We start from the raw sequence: 17208 nt of genomic DNA, 5'->3' as shown, positions 1-17208 counted from the left end.
ACATTCCATACAATCTCACAGCTCAAGGTTCCTTTGCATGAACTTTTAGTTCAGCAAGATAGAAGGTTACAGTGATCCCCTTTAGAGTTAAAGGGATCACATTGTTTTGCAATAATTAAATCTTATTTTGTTTTGTAATCTTATTTTGCTTCTGATTAGAAACAATACTAATTTTAATCTTGGGAAGACAGAAATATTGTCTTTATTATACCTATTGTAAAACTAAGTACATGTTTTGTACCAAATGAAACTTCCAGTCTGATCCCTTGTAGCTGATGGAACTTTTTCTAGCAACTGAAAACCTCTGACAAAATGCTATCATGATAAAATTTGTATTTGGTGATTGTTAAGAGAAGCAAGTGCTGGGTCTGGAAAAATTACTATGTGCATTTGCTAGTACTATTGATTTGTAATCTTTACACGTTCGTAGAACAAGGTGATGTTTCAGTTTCTAACTGCTTTTACACAAAATGTTTATTATGGAATTCATTACCATTTATAGTACCAAAATATAATGGAAGATTCTGATTTTATTTTCGTTTTTGAGGTAATTTAGCAATCCATTGCTCCCTTTTAATACAAGAAAAATATGTATAATGTAGAAAGACTATTAGGAAATACCATGTATATTTCCCACTCAGTCAATTTATATCTGTACATATCATCTTGATCTGTACAGATCATCTTGAGTGCCATCACACAGTACATGAAGGACAACCAGGTGATCAGGCCCAGTCAGCATATGTTCATGAAAAGCAGGTCCTGCTTAACTAACCTGATCTTCTTCTATGATAAGGTGACCACTTAGTGGATGAGAGAAAGGCTGTGGGTGTTGTCTACTTGGACTTCAGTAAAGTCTTTGACACCACTTCCCACAGCATTCCTGTGGAGAAACTGGCTGCTCATGGCTTGGCCAGGTGCTGCACTGGGGTCGCAACAACCCCATACAGATTTGAGGAACAGTGGCTAGAAATCCGGTCCTTGGAAAAGGACCTTGGGATGTTTGTTGACAGCTGTATGAATATGAGCCAGCAGTGTGGCCAGGTGGCCAAGAAGGCAAATAGCATTCTGGTTTGTACCAGGAATAGCGCGGACAGCAGGACTAGGGAAGTGATTGTCCCCCTGTGTTCAGCACTGGTGAGACCGCACCTTGAACGCTGTGTTCATTTTTGGGCCCTTCACTACAAGACATTGAGGTGCCGGACCATGTCCAAAGAAGGGCAATGAAGCTGGTGAGAGGTCTGGAGAACAAGTCTTATTGAGGAGTGGTTGAGGGAACTGGTGTTGTTTAGGCTGGAGAAAAGGAGGCTGAGAGGAGACCTTACCACTCTCTACACCTACCTGAAAGGAGGTTGTAGCCAGGTGGAGTTGGTCTCTTCTCCCAGGTAACAAGAGATAGGAAAAGAGGAAGTGGCCTCAAGTTGCACCAGGGAAGGTTTAGATTCAATATTACCAAGAAATTATTCAGTGAAAGGGTTGTCAGGCATTGGAGCAGGCTGCTCTGGGAAGTGGTTGAGTCACTGTTCCTGGTATTTAAAAGACATGCAGATGTGGTTCTTAGGGACATTGTTTAGTGGTGGACTTGGTAGTGTTAGGTTAATGGTTCAACTTTTCCAACCTAAACAGTTCTATGATTTTGTAAGTGATTTAAGTAACCTTTGAGCTCTCTGCATCTCTGCTACAGAAGACTTGAGCAATTAACTCCTTTCACTGGTACTGCAGATGATCACTTTGTAGAATTCAATTTTGCAAAATGATAAGTCTTTATAAATCTTACCTTGAAACTTTTGAAGAAAATTTATGAATTTCTTTCAAAAAAGATCTTTAGAAAAAGCACTTATTCTCTTATTCTTATATGAAGTCTCAGTTAAAGAATGCTCAAGTACAAAACTTCAAGAGGTTAGTGACACTTCCATTCTTTTATTAAGTATTTACACTTCTGGACCACAAACACACAGCATATATTACATTCTATCAGTTTCAATCTGAATTACTAATCAGTACTCTCTGATGAAAATGCAGGTAAGTTGCACTATCAGTGTAAACAGATCATATTTCATATCTTAAGAAGTTTCTTTCAGAATGCCTTTAACAGGAAGTAGAAAGTGAAAAGCTTATGCAATCAAGTTTTTTTTATGTCTGCAGCCAGAGCATTTCTCAAGTTCACAGTATTTTCAGAAAAATCTTGACATAATATTATGCAAGCAAATAAAAGGACACAGAGTTGAAAACCCAAGTACTTCACTTAGTAGTATTAGTATTTGTCTAAGGAGAAATATGAATACATTTTTTGTTTCTGTTAAAGCTTTGTAAATACTTCACTTGTTTAACTTTTGGAGGACATTAAATGTCAGTGAACAGATTGCTGCTACTCACTTCTTTTTCTCTTACCTTCTTTCTTCAATTCTAATTTGTTTTTATTCACAGCTCCCTGTGGAGGAAACTTGACTGGCTCATCAGGTTTTATACTTTCACCAAACTTCCCTCATCCTTATCCCCACAGCAGAGATTGTGACTGGACTATCGCTGTTAATAACGATTATGTTATATCATTAGCATTTATCAGGTAACCCGCTTCTTGTTTATATTTTTTACTTGTGTCTGTAGCTTTATTATTCGCGGTTGTCCAGAGCTTTGTAGTGTAACATATGTATGCTTAATATAACTATCAAAGTTATTAGCAATTGTTATCTTGGTCAGCTGTCCCAATAAATACATGCAGTACACATAGAGGTGGAGCTCGGGAGCTCGTTGCTCCTGTTCAGCTTAAAGCATTCTCAGTTTACACCAGCTAATGTGGAAGTAGATGGTGCTCAATTTACCGAAATTCTGTTCCTGAGTTGGCAGTAACTCACTGAATTCTCCCTAGCCCAGGAAGATGTTTTTTAGTGATGAAGCCTATAGATTCATCATATTTTGTATGAGATGCTCACCTGCTTTTTAAGGAATATTTCAAAAGTATTTTTTAAATTTATTTTTATTTATTTATTTTTATTAGTCCATATAATTTCAGGATACAGGGTACTTCCTGTTGTTCTGGTTATTAAATGGAATTGGTTTAGCATTTTCTTTATCATAATTAAATTGAGTTTAATAGAATCCACAGAGGAACTTTTGCTGCTGCATTGTATGTAACCCATAAAGTAAGTTAATATGCATATTATGTGTGAAAAATATGCATGCCAACTGGGGCATATGAAGATGTCACAGAAAAGTTAAAAATTGTACTTGTAATGTCCAGTCAAATTTAAGTCCTGCTTATGCTGGATGTTCTAGAATAGTGGCTTTATTGTTCTGATCAGTGTTAATGTGATGACTAGTTTAGTAGTGCAGGTCATTGCCGCAGAGACCAGCTTCGGGGCAGGTTAGACTGCGCTGGGGAAGAGATCTGCAGCAAAAAGGGCCGATGAGAATCTCCTTTTGGGCCTTTTTGAAGCCAGGACAAGGCCTCTGCTTGTCCTGGGGCTGTCAGCTGGTGGGCGGTGCTGCTGAGGGAGCCTGGGCGGAGCCACCACCACCCCTGGTTGATCTCGCCACCTGGTTATAAGAAGCCTCGGGGAGGGCAGGGACTAGTCCCTGCACACAGAGCACAGAGTAAGCCCCCGGTGCTTGTGTGTGTGCCCCAGCGGGTGCCCCAGCCGGCTGCAGTCTGTACAGCAGGGCGGTGAGCCTCTACCAGCGTATGAGGTAAATTCAATCCCTCTAAGTGGCCAGAGGACTAGGGGGCTCATCCCAACTGGCCCTTGAGTCGCAAGGTGTCAGTTGCTTATAGAGATCCAGTCATGGTTGCTACCCGGTCGAAGGCTGTTGTTAGAAAAGCTGTGGGCACCCAGACAGAGGTCCCATGCAAACATGTGGGCGTCCAGGCCTCTGGCTGCAGAGAGTGCCAGAGCCTGGCACTTGCGATGGAGGGTAGGGGAGACAACACCTGTATCAGATGTGAACAGGTGAATGATCTGCTCAGCCTGGTGGCCGAGCTGAAGGATGAAGTGGAGAGGCTGAGGAGTATCAGGGAGTGTGAGAGAGGTTGACTGCTGGGCTCACTCCCTGAGAGTAAGGGAACAGGAACAGGTTGAAGCCCCACATAAATCAGAGGCCCCCCTTCCCTCTTGTCACCAAGCAATAGGAGGAGATCTCAGAGAAGGGGGGGAATGCAAACAGGTCCCTGCTCAGGGAAGCAAGTGAATCCCCTCCTGGCGCCGCCACCTCCCCAGTTACCCTTGCAGAACAGGTATGGAGTCCTGCAAGAGGAACTGGCTGTTGGAGGGGAGGACGGTACACCCAGGCTAGAGAAGGCAGAAAGAACAAGTCACCATAGACCCGGCATCACTACTAGCTCCAAAAGAAAAAGCAGACGGGTCATTGTTGTGGGTGACTCTCTACTGAGGGGGGCAGAGGGACCAATATGCCGCCCTGACCCACTTCACAGGGAAGTCTGCTGCCTCCCTGGGGCATGGGTTAGGGACATGTTGGACTATGCCCTAGTAAAGCCCTCTGATTATTACCCCCTGTTAGTATTTCAGGTGGGTAGTGATGAAGTGGGTAGAAGGAGGCCAAAATCAATTAAAAGACATTTTAGAGCCTTGGGACAGCTGCTTAAGGGATCAGGAAAGCAACTTGTGTTCTCCTCTATCCCTTCGGTGGCAATCATGAATGGGGAAATTAATAGGAAGAGGCAACAGGTCAACTCATGGCTTTGGGACTGGTGTTATCGGCAGGGCTTTGGGTTTTTTGATCGTAGGCAGCTATACAAGACACCTGGCCTGCTGGTGGTAGGTGGGATGCACCTGTCCCAGAGGGGGAAAAGAATTTTGGGGCAGGAGTTAGCAGGGCTCATTGACAGGGCTTTAAACTAGATATGAGGGGGGAAGGGGAGCTAACTGGGCCTGTCAGGATTAAACCCAAGGGAAGTATGCCAGGGCTTGAAGGATGCTGGGTTAGTGAGGACTCTTGCTCTGTCATTTCATTTGAGAAAAGGGATAGATGTTTAGAAATTTCTGCTTGTGAACAATGGGAAAACCCTATCCCAAAAGGGGAAAAGGGGCCAGGAGCCAACAAAGCTCATGGACAGAGCTTTAAACTAGAAGTGAAGGGGGAAAGGGATAAAACCAGTCCCACTGGTAATGAGCCTGGGGGTAAAGGGCCAAGGATGGGGGTGAAATCGGGAGCCCAGCTCAAGTGCATCTATGCTAATGCATGTAGCATGGGCAACAAACAGGATGAGCTAGAAGCCATTGTGCAGCAGGACAGCTATGACGTAGTCGCCATCACGGAGATGTGGTGGGATGACAGTCATGACTAGAATGCTGCAATGAATGGCTATAAGCTCTTCAGAAGGAATAGGCAAGGAAGGAGAGGCGGGGGTGTGGCTCTGTACATTAGGGAGTGTTTTGACTGTATAGAGCTAGATTCCAGTAACGATGAAGTTGAGTGTTTATGGGTAAGGATGAAGGGGATGGCTAACAAGGGGGATTCTGTACTGGGAGTCAACTATAGACCACCCAACCAGGATGAGCAGGTTGATGAAGTATTCTGTAAGCGGCTGGCTGAAGTGTTGCAATCGCCAGCCCTTGTTCTGGTTGGGGACTTCAACCTACCGGATATCTGCTGGAAATATAACACAGCCGAGAGCAGGCAGGCTAGGAGGTTCCTTGAGTGTATGGAAGATAACTTCCTGACACAACTGTTAGGAGAGCCTACCAGGGGAAGCGCCTTGCTAGACCTACTTTTCACAAACAAAGAAGGGCTAGTGGAAGATGTGGAGGTTGGAGGCCATCTTGGGCTTAGTGATCATGAAATGGTCAAGTTTTCAATTCTTAGTGAGGTAAGGAAGGGGGTTAGCAAAACCTTCACCTTGGACTTCTGGAGGGCGGACTTTAGCCCATTCAGAACCCCGGATGGGAGAGTCCCTTGGGAGATAGTCCTGTGGGGCAAGGGGGTCCGGGAAGGCTGGACACTCTTCAAGAAGGAAATCCTAAAAGCCCGGGAGCAGGCTGTCCCCATGAGGCGCAAAATTAAAGGGCAGGGAAAATGGCCGGCCTGGTTGAACAAAGAGCTTTTGATGGGACTTAGGGGAAAAAAGGAGGGTTTACCACCTTTGGATGAAGGGACAGGTAACTCAGGAGGAGTACAGAGATCTTGTTAGGTTATACAGAGAAAAAATTTGGAAGGCAAAAGCCCAGCTGGAACTCAGCCTGGCCATTAATATAAGGGACAACAAAAAAAGTTTTTATAAATACATCAACAAAAAGAGAGTCAGGGAGAATCTCCATCCCTTACTGGATGCTGGAGGAAACATTGCAACAAAGGATGAGGAGAAGGCTGAGATACTTAATGCCTTCTTTGCCTCTGTCTTCAGTAGTCGGACCAGCTACCCCCAGGGTGTTCAGCCTCCTGGGCTGGAAGGTAAGGATGGAGAGCAAAACAACCCCCCCATAATCCAGGAGGAAGTAGTTAATGATTTGCTTATGCACCTGGACATGCATAAGTCTATGGGGCCAGATGGGATTCACCCAAGGGTACTCAGAGAGCTGGCGGGGGAGCTCACCAAGCCTCTCTCCATTATGTATCAACAATCCTGGTCAACAGGAGAGGTACCAGATGACTGGAGGGTGGCCAATGTGACACACACCTACAAGAAGGACCGGAAGGAGGATCCGGGAAACTATAGGCCTGTCAGCCTGACCTCGGTACCAGGAAAGATCATGGATAGGATCATCTTGAGTGAGCTCTCACTGCAAGTGCAGGGCAGCCAAGGGATAAGGGCCAGCCAGCATGCGTTTATGAAAGGGAGGTCCTGCTTAACCAACTTGATCTATTTCTACGACCATGTGACCCTCTTTCTCGATGCGGGGAAGGCTGTGGACGTTGTCTACCTGGACTTTGGTAAGGCCTTTGACACCGTCCCCGACAGTGTTCTCCTGGAAAAGCTGGTGAATCATGGCATAGACAAGTGTACTCTTCACTGGGTACAAAACTGGCTGGATGGCTGTGCCCAGAGAGTTGTGATTAATAGGGTGAAATCCAGTTGGTGGCCAGTCACCAGCGGTGTCCCTCAGGGCTCGGTTTTGGGGCCAGTCTTGTTTAATGTTTTTATTGATGATCTGGATAAGGGGATTGAGTGTACCCTCAGTAAGTTTGCAGATGACACCAAACTAGGTGGGAGTGTTGATCTTCTTGAGGGTCGGAAGGCTCTACAGAGGGATCTGGACAGGTTGGATCAATGGGCCAAGGCCAATGGACTGCAGTTTAATAAGGCCACGTGCCAGGTCCTGCATTTCAGTCACAACAACCCCAGGGAACGCTACAGACTTGGGGAAGAGTGGCTGGAAAGCTGCCCAGCAGAAAAGGACCTGGGGGTATTGGTGGGCAGCCAGCTTAAAATGAGCCAGCAGCGTGCCCAGGTAGCCAAGAAGGCCAATGGCATCCTGGCCTCTATCAGGAATAACATGGCCAGCAGGAGCAGGGAAGTGATCGTGCCTCTGTACTCGGCCCTGGTGAGGCCTCACCTCAAGTACTGTGTTCAGTTCTGGGCCCCTCACTACAGGAAGGACATTGAGCTGCTGGAGCATGTCCAGAGGAGAGCCACCAAGCTGGTGAGGGGTCTAGAGAACAAGTCATATGAGGAGAAGCTGAGGGAACTGGCCATGTTTAGTTTGGAGAAGAGGAGGCTGAGGGGGAACCTCATTGCCCTCTACAACTACCTGAAAGGAGGTTGTAGAGAGGTGGGTGTTGGCCTCTTCTCCCAAGTGAATAATGACAGGACCAGAGGAAATGGTCTGAAGTTGGGGCAGGGGAGGTTTAGATTAGATATTAGGAAGAATTACTTTACTGAGAGAGTGGTCAGGCACTGGAACAGCCTGCCCAGGGAGGTGGTGGAGTCACCATCCCTGGAGGTATTTAAGAAACGTGTAGACATGGCACTTCAGGGCATGCTCTAGTGCCCGAGATTGTTGTTTTGTGTCTGTTTGTTTGGTGTTTGGTTGTGGTTTTTTTGGTTGGTTTTTTTTTTTTTTTTTGTGGTTGGACTTGATGATCTCAAAGGTCCCTTCCAACCATGAAGATTCTGTGATTCTGTGATATAGTTGTCTGTTCTTAGTGCCCAGTGATAATGTTTTGAAGAATTCCTTCCAAACAAATTAATTACTCAATTATATTTACATATTTAACAATTAAGCTATTTTGTTGGTCATTTCAGAATTCTCTAAGTTGCTAAGCAACTTTCTATTGTGTAGTATCACTGTTTTTTGTGTTTAGTGAAACATCATGAGCTCAAAATATTTAAGAATATTCTGGTCTTTGTTGTACATTTAGATATGGGATCCTCCATCTTAGAATAAAACCAGTATTTTACAGTGTGATTCAGTACAGTATGTGAACAGCTTATAGATCCCAAATATTGCCAAGTTGTTCTTAAAATCTGGACAATTGCAATGATTCTTGAGAGAAGCTGACGAGGTTAGTCTTGGTCAAAGTAGGTTGCATACTTACTGAGACTTACCTCACTTATGATGCACAGACTGTTCTAGTGAAAAAAAAAAAAAACAAACAACTTCCTGTATAAACCAAACTCTGGATACTCCACTGGGTACTGTTGAATATGCGTTTGAGTGGGACTTACTCCAGCTAACCCTTTTAAACTCAAGACAAACTGTGGCACTTTAAAAATCAAAGCTGTTGACATTTGACTTTTGCATTGCTTTTGTAAGGAAATATTTTTTAAATAATCTAGAAGTTTAAAAATATTTTCCTGAAAGGAGCTGTACTAGATCTTCAGTGTCTACTTTATTTTAGTTGGAAGCTTGTATCAAGAAGAGACAAAATAATTCTAGTGGTTGGATTTACTCCTTTTTACTAACAAGATTTCTTTAAACTTTTTTTGTACAGGGACAATCTCACAAGTAAATTTGTATAACTTGCTGCCTTTAACTAAAATTAAGTTCAAATTAACTAATTAACTTAATTAACTATAGCTACATAATTAATGAAATTAATTTTTGTTATTAAAATTAAGTTCAAAAGAAAACATGAGGTTTCAATACTACACCTTTTCCTTTAAAAAAGATTATAGGCAAAATGCTTCTTGCTCTTAGGGTTACTGGAAGATCATCCCCTGGCTGTGTGAAAGTGTTCGGTTTGACTGGAAGCTGTGTATACTCTACTCTGCAGCTGACTGCATTATAACATTAAGCATGTCTGCCAAGTGTTCCAGTATATCTACATCGTTTATTTCTATAGAGTTTTATAATATTGGGGGTGGTGGTTCTATTTAAAAAGTTTACTTCTTTTTTTTTTCTATCTAGCAGCAAAATATTGTTTCTAAGAAAAGAACCAATAAATGTAGTATTTCTGTTTTATTCTAAAAAAATATTTCTACAAACCATTATTCTGACAGTGGAGATTTTTTTTCCTTTTATGAAAACAGTGATGGAAAGCTTTTATTTAAGCTAATTAGAATGAAAATGTTAGGCAAAGCACGTTGTATCTATTATTTCTCTTTTTTTGTTCTACAGTTTCAGTATAGAACCAAATTATGATTTTCTTTATATCTATGATGGGCCAGATGGTAATAGCCCACTGATTGGGAGCTTTCAAGATAGCAAGCTGCCGGAGAGGATAGAAAGCAGTTCAAATACCATGCATCTGGCTTTTCGGAGTGATGGATCTGTTAGTTTTACTGGATTCCACCTAGAGTACAAAGGTAAATATAATGCTTTTTCTTTTCTATTAAAAAAATGAATACATGAGTGTAAATTTTAATCTGTTTTATTTTCTCATAGTTTTCTGCCTGGTAATGTTTTGGTTTTGCCTAAGAGTATGATAATGTGTATTATCTATATGTACAAAATACAATGTTATTAAGGGTAATAATTTAGGATAAGGCTTCCAGAGTGATTTCATTTAGTTGATGCATGATAATGTAAAATGCATTATTAAAAAAAAATAATAAAATCAGACAACAGTTTACATGTTTCAAAAATAATGATGCAGTGACGAAGCTTAATAGCATATATACATGTTTTTTCCAGAATACAATTTATTTTTATTTTTCCTTTACATATTAGAGCATGTTGGCATATGTGCATTTAAGATCTTGTAAGATGAAATAGTGTGCTAGAATCTAGGAGACCAATATTGAAAATGAAAAAAAAATGTTTTGGCTAGATCTTTGTATGATAGGCCATGGTAGAGCTGTCTACCTCCTGTCTCAGATGGATCTGTCTGAGGTCATAACACAATAAACAAGAAAATAATAGGCTTGTAAAATTCATATTCAGTAGGAGGTATCATAATTTCCTCTGCGTGGCTCAAGAAACAGAAATATTTTATATGAAATGAATATGAAAATATCCAATAATCTGTAAAGACAACCAGAGGGAAAACATGGACGCTGCTGATATAGAGACAGTGCATCCTAACTTCCTTGGGCTTATTTTCTTCTTCATTTATTTTTAAAGCAGTTAGTAAACACAAAGGCATACAAGGGAAAGGTTGATGTATTTGTCACTTTGGCAAACCCACAGTCTCCTTTTACTTTCCTAAAGTCATTGGGTTGTACAGATGTAAAGGAAGTTGTCTCCATGCCATGGAGACTACTCCTAAGAAGTTAAAAGTAGCTTTTAAACATGTTGATGGTGAGCCCAGATGTAAGTACTGTTCCACTTCACTTAAAAATATTTCTTCTTCCTTCTCAATTAAACTAAAGAGTGATAAAAGCAGATAGAAGTGCTATAAAAAGCAGTTCAGGGATGCAGAACTTCTAAAGAACAACTAAGTATATTGATTTTTCAAAGGGACCAATCTTTTTCTGCTGTGCTGTCGAATACAGACTTGTCTCATGGAATTAAAGGCTTTCTCACATCCACCAATCCAAGTATGAAAGATACTTGTTATGGACACAGTCTCTTCTCATTCTTGGCCTAGGTTTGAACAAAGAAGTGGACCACTGTACTTTGGAATCCAGGCAGAATACTGTTTCTAACAGTACTGCTAGCCTGTGTGTGCCACTGAGATCTCTTCTTTCTTTCTGTGCTTCCAGGAGTCACAATGCCAAGAAAAAAAAAAAAAAAAAAAAAGGAGATCTTTACCACATTGGTAAAGGGACTGGAAATCTAAGTAATGGGAGGCTGTAAGCATTAGATTATGTGTTTATGTGTGTGCATCGAAGTGAGGGGAAGTTTGAGAAAGGAATCAACCTAACCCTAATTTTCCATCTTCACCTGATATAGCTATGTCTCCTGCTTTTCTCAGAACACCTGGAGTATGCATTTCTATATCTACCTTAGAACAGTGAGACATGAACAAAAGGAAGTATTTTAATTCTGATTAAAAAACTTCAAGAATTATTAAATTTGGACAGCTAAAAATCCCTTAAGCAGAGGACCAGCTTACTCAGTGAATTATTCTGTTTTTACTGGGACTATCTGCTAAATATGACACTGCACTGCTTAACTTATTTTAGGAGTATCACAAGAACACTTACTGTCATGTTGTAAAATTTGAAAGTTATACAACTGTTATTAGTTGGCAAAAGAGCAGTTGTAAGTGTTCTTAACAGATATGTGTTAGTTTCTTGCATAGTAAGCATGATATCTTCAGTAGAAAAATGACATGCATTTAATATAGCCAAAATGAATAATTACGTTATTGAGGAGAAAACTCTTTAGTAGAATGTTTTATGAACCATGTGGGGTTGGTTGTTTTTTTTTTTTTTACTTAAAAAGTGTGACTGGGTAGGAAGCATGGAAGCATACAGAGCAGTATACTTCAGGGAGGAGTTACAAATGGTGTGATATCATAAATAGGAGGGGAAAGGCAGAGAATGTATTTAAGGTGTACATCTAAGATGTTCTAAACTACATTGAATAAGAGCTGCCATTTTATGAAGGATTAACATTTTCAAGAGCAGAGAAGGGTTAGATTAGTTGACAAAACCAACTACAGGTGATATAGTTGTAGGTGCCTGACACAGACCAGATGGCTAAGAGAAAATAGATGATCTCTGGAAGCAGCATAGCCCTGATACACACAGGGAACTTTAACCACTCCAATAGCTGCTTAAAGTACAATGTGACTTAGCAGAAGTAGTCTAAGGGATCTCTTGAGTGTGTCCATGACAATTTTTTGATGCAGGTGATCCCTTATCTGAGTAGGGCAAATGCTCTGCTGTAATGGCAACTCACCGTTGGGGCTGAAGACCCAACAAAAAGAAAATAGAAAAGGGTGTGTTACTTATTACCTTTTGACCTTGTTTTTTACTGGTATATGTTGTCCCTCAGTCCTTCCTAAACCCACTAGTAAGATTTGTGGGAGTGCAACATTATCCACAGTGGAGGAAGAAAGAGTCAGGAAGCAATTAAGCCATCTGGTTGTACATATCTCTATTGGAACAGATGAGATGCACCCAAGAGTTTTGAGAAAGCTGGACAATGCCACTGCAAAGCTGCTTTCTATCATCTCTGAAAGGTCATGGCAGTCAGAGCGGTTTCTGGTGAATGAAAAAGATTAATGTCTTAAGAAGAGTGAGAAGAGGACCCAGGGAAGTACAGGGCTGGTCATTTTAAACTCAATCCCTGGAAAATTTGTGGAGCAAATCCACCTGGATACTATTTCCAAAACACAGACAGACAAGCAGCTGTTTGGGAACAGTATGTATTTATTTACCATGGGGAATCATGCCCAACCAACACATCACTGTCTGTGAGGAGATGAAAAGCATGTGGACAAGGGGGGAGTAGTGGTTGTTGAATACCCTGACTTCAGAAAAGCCTTCGGCACGCTCTCCCCCCAGTATCTTGAGAGTGCAGTTTGATGAGATATGGGCTAAATAAGTGGATGATAATGTGGGTTGAAAATTGACTTGATTGCTGAGCTCAGACTATTGGATACTATTAATTGTGATTAATACTGTGGGCAGTGTTCTTTTTACTGATGACCTGTATGATGGGACAGAGCAAGTTTGTGGACAACACCAGTTTGTGGGGAAATGTCAGTGCTCTGGGATTTTATCAACGATTTTATGAAGCTGGAAATTCAGGCTGACAGGAGCATTTGACAAAGACATATGCAAAGTCATGCATCTTCGATGGAATAACCCCGTGCACCAGTAAAGGCTGGGGACTGACTGGATAGGGTAAAGCTCTCCAGGAAAGGTTTTGGAGGGCCTTGTGTACAAATTGACCATAAGCCGGCAATGTGTTATTTTGGTAAAGAAAGCCAACAGCCTTCTGGGCTAAGAGTGGAATACTGGAAGCAAGAGTGGAATCAGCAGATCCAGACAAGTGAGTTTTCCTTCTGAAGCTTCTGAGATCACACCTGGACTACATTTAAGGACTCACCAGTGTTAGAATGATTTTGACACACAGAATTAAGTCCAGTCCAATGGAGAGTCACCAAGATGATTAGGAGGGCGAGTCACATAACATACAAAGAGAGACTGAGGAAACTGGGTTTGCTTCAACTACCTAATGAGAGTGTATAGAAGAGACGGATTCTTCTCAGAGGCACATAGTGATAAGATGGGAGGTAATGGGCACAAGCTGCAAGAAGAGAAATTTCAATTAGATATTAAGGAAAAAAAATAACACTCTGAGGGTAGTCAAACATTGGAACTGGTTGCCCTGAGATCATGTCATCTGAATCGTTTGCAATCATTACTGGACTGGACAAAGCCCTGAGCAACCTGATCAAATTAGCCCCACTTTGAGTGGGGGTTGTGCTACATCTCTTTCAATCTAAATGGTTGTAAGTTGATGAACTTAACTTTTTCATATGAACTGTAGCAGCTGCAGTTGTGTCCTATATGTACACTAATCCTATTTGAAGTGGCAGTATTACTCAAGCTGTACTTCATTGACAGACTGTATTTCTCAGGTACAAATCTCAGACCTTACCCATGTCTCAGGTCAGGTCTGTAATCATGTTTCTGGTTGGGTTTTGTTCTTCCCTTCCTCCCTCCCTTCGTTTCTATTTTATAATGGAGGAGTAGCTTATTAGTTCTAATAAGTGCTCTGGAGAATAATTATGGAATGTTTGCTGTAGTTAGGTATGTCTGTAATATTCTCTCTAAGCAGCTTATTATGGCTTTGTTCTCTTTGAGACTTAGGGATGGAGTAGTAAATCATCAAGTTCTGGACAAAGCACCTGCTTCTCTTGGCTTCTAATGTTGTTTTCCATGCACTAAGACACTAGTTTTCTAGAGGGTTTTGGCATCATTACCATATGTTAGCCAACAGAGACTTCCCTGTTGAACTTGAGATTGCAGCAGCTCATATCACTGCCTGTTTTCAGCCTGTATTTCAGAAGCCTTAATTGATCCAGTGGTATGCCAAAGTTACCAGAGAAGTAATTGCTTTTTTTCTTGAAGCTTGTTGCAAAATGTTATTATGAGCAAAAAGACTTTACACCTAGTATGCATGGCCAAGAATATAGCGTTACTGTAACTTGAATCTTACCTGCCTAATGAAACAATTATTTTTAGTCCATGCTTAATTATTACTGAAAATAATTTTAAAAACACTACTACAGAAAAAAGTCTTCATAATAATACAGCAAAAATTGTAGCACACACACTCTCCAGCATTTTCTTTGATGTTCTGTTAAACCTGCCACTGCCCTTCTGTGCTGCCATTATTCTTGGGAAAGGAAGGGGAAGGGCTACAGAGGTCATCAATGTCTTGAGTTCTTCAGTTGGAGCAATATGACATTGACGGTGAAGCACTTTTCCTTTTGGCTTCTGGGAACACTTCTATTTTATTTTTATAATTTTGTTAATCAGTCTTCTTATTTGCTCTTTTTTTCACCGGTTCTCAGCTAGACCTGATGAATCCTTTCACCACATTTCATTTCATCCTTCATATATTGTAGTGTGGCATACTGACTTCTTTCTTTACAAGTTCACTTAGCAATTACTTCAGGTTGCCAAATGTAGTTTGAAGGTGCTAAGTATTTCAAGTTTTATATTTCAGAATAGTTATTAAGAAACTGTATTTCTGTAGTGACATTGTTACAGTTTAGTCAGCAACTTCAGGAGTCTGTCACAACTGTACCTTTCAGGAAAAGAAAATTACAGGGCTGTAATTCTTCCCTAGAGAAAATTTGTAGTGTGACAGATCATGTCTTTCCTCGGTTTTTGTTTTATGCGCCAGACATCAGAGATTACTCTATCTTCTTGACTTAATTCATCATATAATACTAATCTCTACTTTATCCAGGGTTCTTCTAGAATTCTGAAACATGGATTTCTTATCATAAACTCAAGAATAGTGATCACACAGTATCAGTTGTATATCAATGCAAATGTATCAATGTCGTTCAGTAAGAAGAAAAAATAATGTTTTCTTGCTATTGTCAAAATGTCAGCCACATTCCTAAAAAAAAATTTGTTCTTTTTTTTTATTTGAGAATTTGGACTTTAAAAAATTTTGAATTTGCTCTAAGTTCTGCCAGATTTCTCAAGTGATAGTGTGGTTGGCTTACATAACAATTATTAATATCTATGTAATATCTTACAGATTCTCTAGTAAATTGTATCTCTTAACTTTTGATTGTCCACTCAGATTTTTTTTTTTTAATATGAGTATTGCAAAAGTTTTAACCTTTTTTTTTTTTCTAATGTCACACTGTATTTTGAAGCCTCGCCATCAAGAACAGGAGAGCGATGTTACAGGCACCACACTACAACTACCTAAGTGAAACGATGTGGATATCAAAAACCTGTTCTTAGTAATTAACTGATTAAATATTACTTTTTATTTTACTGGTTCTCATATCAGAAGCATTCTTTGTATATTAGATATGCAAATCCTAATAAATTTTTAACCACATTAGGAGATCTTCACATTCTTTTGGAAAATGTGAAGTTGAAATTTCAAAGGATTTGTTCTGTGTTTCCATCTCAAATGTAAATGTCCTTTTACAGTTTTGTAATGTAATTCTTTCTCTCCTCTCAGAAATATTACAACATAAAAATGGCCTTAGGGATTCAAACCAACAATCTGTCTACTTCATTAGCTTGTCTCTAGTAATGACCAATTGCTGATATATGGCTAAACTGTATAAAAGCCCAATATATAATAGTTTCTCCCTACTTGTAAGTTTTTAGAAACTTCAGCTTAGGGACTGCCAGAATCAGATGAAGTGCCTTGGTACTCCAGGCTTTTGAATAGCCTTCTAGGAATTTCAAAGCTCATATGGTCATTTGGCAACTGTACCTACATGTAGCAAAAAGTTCCACAGTGCAAATATGCCTGTTAAAAAACAGCTCTCTTGATTTATTAGAAAGCTGGCACTGATCTTGCAGAAAGTGAATGTGTTCCCTTTTGATCTTCTCTACAACACCCTTAACTGGTAAAGAAGAAAATTTGAAATTTCTGTCTTCTACCTGATAAAATAAATTACTCCAAACTCCATCCTGCATAGCACAAAATCACCTGCTGATTCATTCCTGCTTCTACCATTTCCTAATATACTTACTGTTTTTTCATTAATGGAAAAACATTGCAAAATTTTTCCAAAATGTTTACCTTTTTCCCCCTTCTGCATTGTAACGTTGTTAATTAGAAGTGCTGAATGGTTATTTTTGTGCAGCTTGTTATGTCTTGGATATTAAACACACTAGTATTCACATTATAGAACGAAGAGGGGAGCAAAGATAAGAGCATATACATGTTTGAATTTACTCCAATATTTTGAAACAAATAGCTATAACAAAAAAAAAAAAAGGAGATTAATTTAAGAAATATTTTCATGCTTTGTCCTCCAGTGAGGAAAGAACAGCTATATGAAAATATATCATACAGTATGCATGGATATACTTATTAATTTTGGGGTTATTAATTTTGAAGAAAAAATTGTTTACATACTTCTTATTTTGTCATAAACTGCTTATATTGCTTTCCTCCACTTACCAATTTTCAGACCACAGATTTCAAAACTGGGATGTGTCCTGTCTACTTGGACAGTGTCCATAGACCTAACTTCATCTGCGTATGTAACTACATCACTAGTCACAGTGAACTCTGGAAAAACAGTTCTCACAATGGACCTATACAGGAGTTGTCTAGGAAAAATACAGGAGACATGGTTTTGGTCATTATGTAGTAAGCTGTACAGTCTTTTTAAAATGAAGGAGAGAGAATATTTGAGAGAGAAGTCCAGAAAATATTTCAATGTTTTTTATTATATCCAGAATTATGTCTGCATTTTTTT

At 40.1% G+C, this 17208-nt stretch overlaps 1 protein-coding gene across 3 annotated transcripts in view; it reads left to right on the top strand.

Moving 5' to 3' along the window:
• The window catches only part of CSMD3 (CUB and Sushi multiple domains 3), a 654503-nt gene that overhangs the window by 473032 nt on the left and 164263 nt on the right, over positions 1 to 17208 (top strand). For all 3 annotated transcript variants that reach the window (XM_074145167.1, XM_074145166.1, XM_074145165.1), the window contains 2 exons: positions 2428 to 2566; positions 9513 to 9700. In XM_074145167.1, coding sequence (XP_074001268.1) covers positions 2428 to 2566; positions 9513 to 9700 — 327 coding nt within the window. The remainder of the gene's footprint in view (positions 1 to 2427; positions 2567 to 9512; positions 9701 to 17208) is intronic.

This window comes from Numenius arquata, chromosome 3 (assembly GCF_964106895.1).
Source record: "Numenius arquata chromosome 3, bNumArq3.hap1.1, whole genome shotgun sequence".
NCBI lineage: Eukaryota > Metazoa > Chordata > Aves > Charadriiformes > Scolopacidae > Numenius > Numenius arquata.
This window is presented reverse-complemented; position numbering and strand designations above follow the sequence as displayed.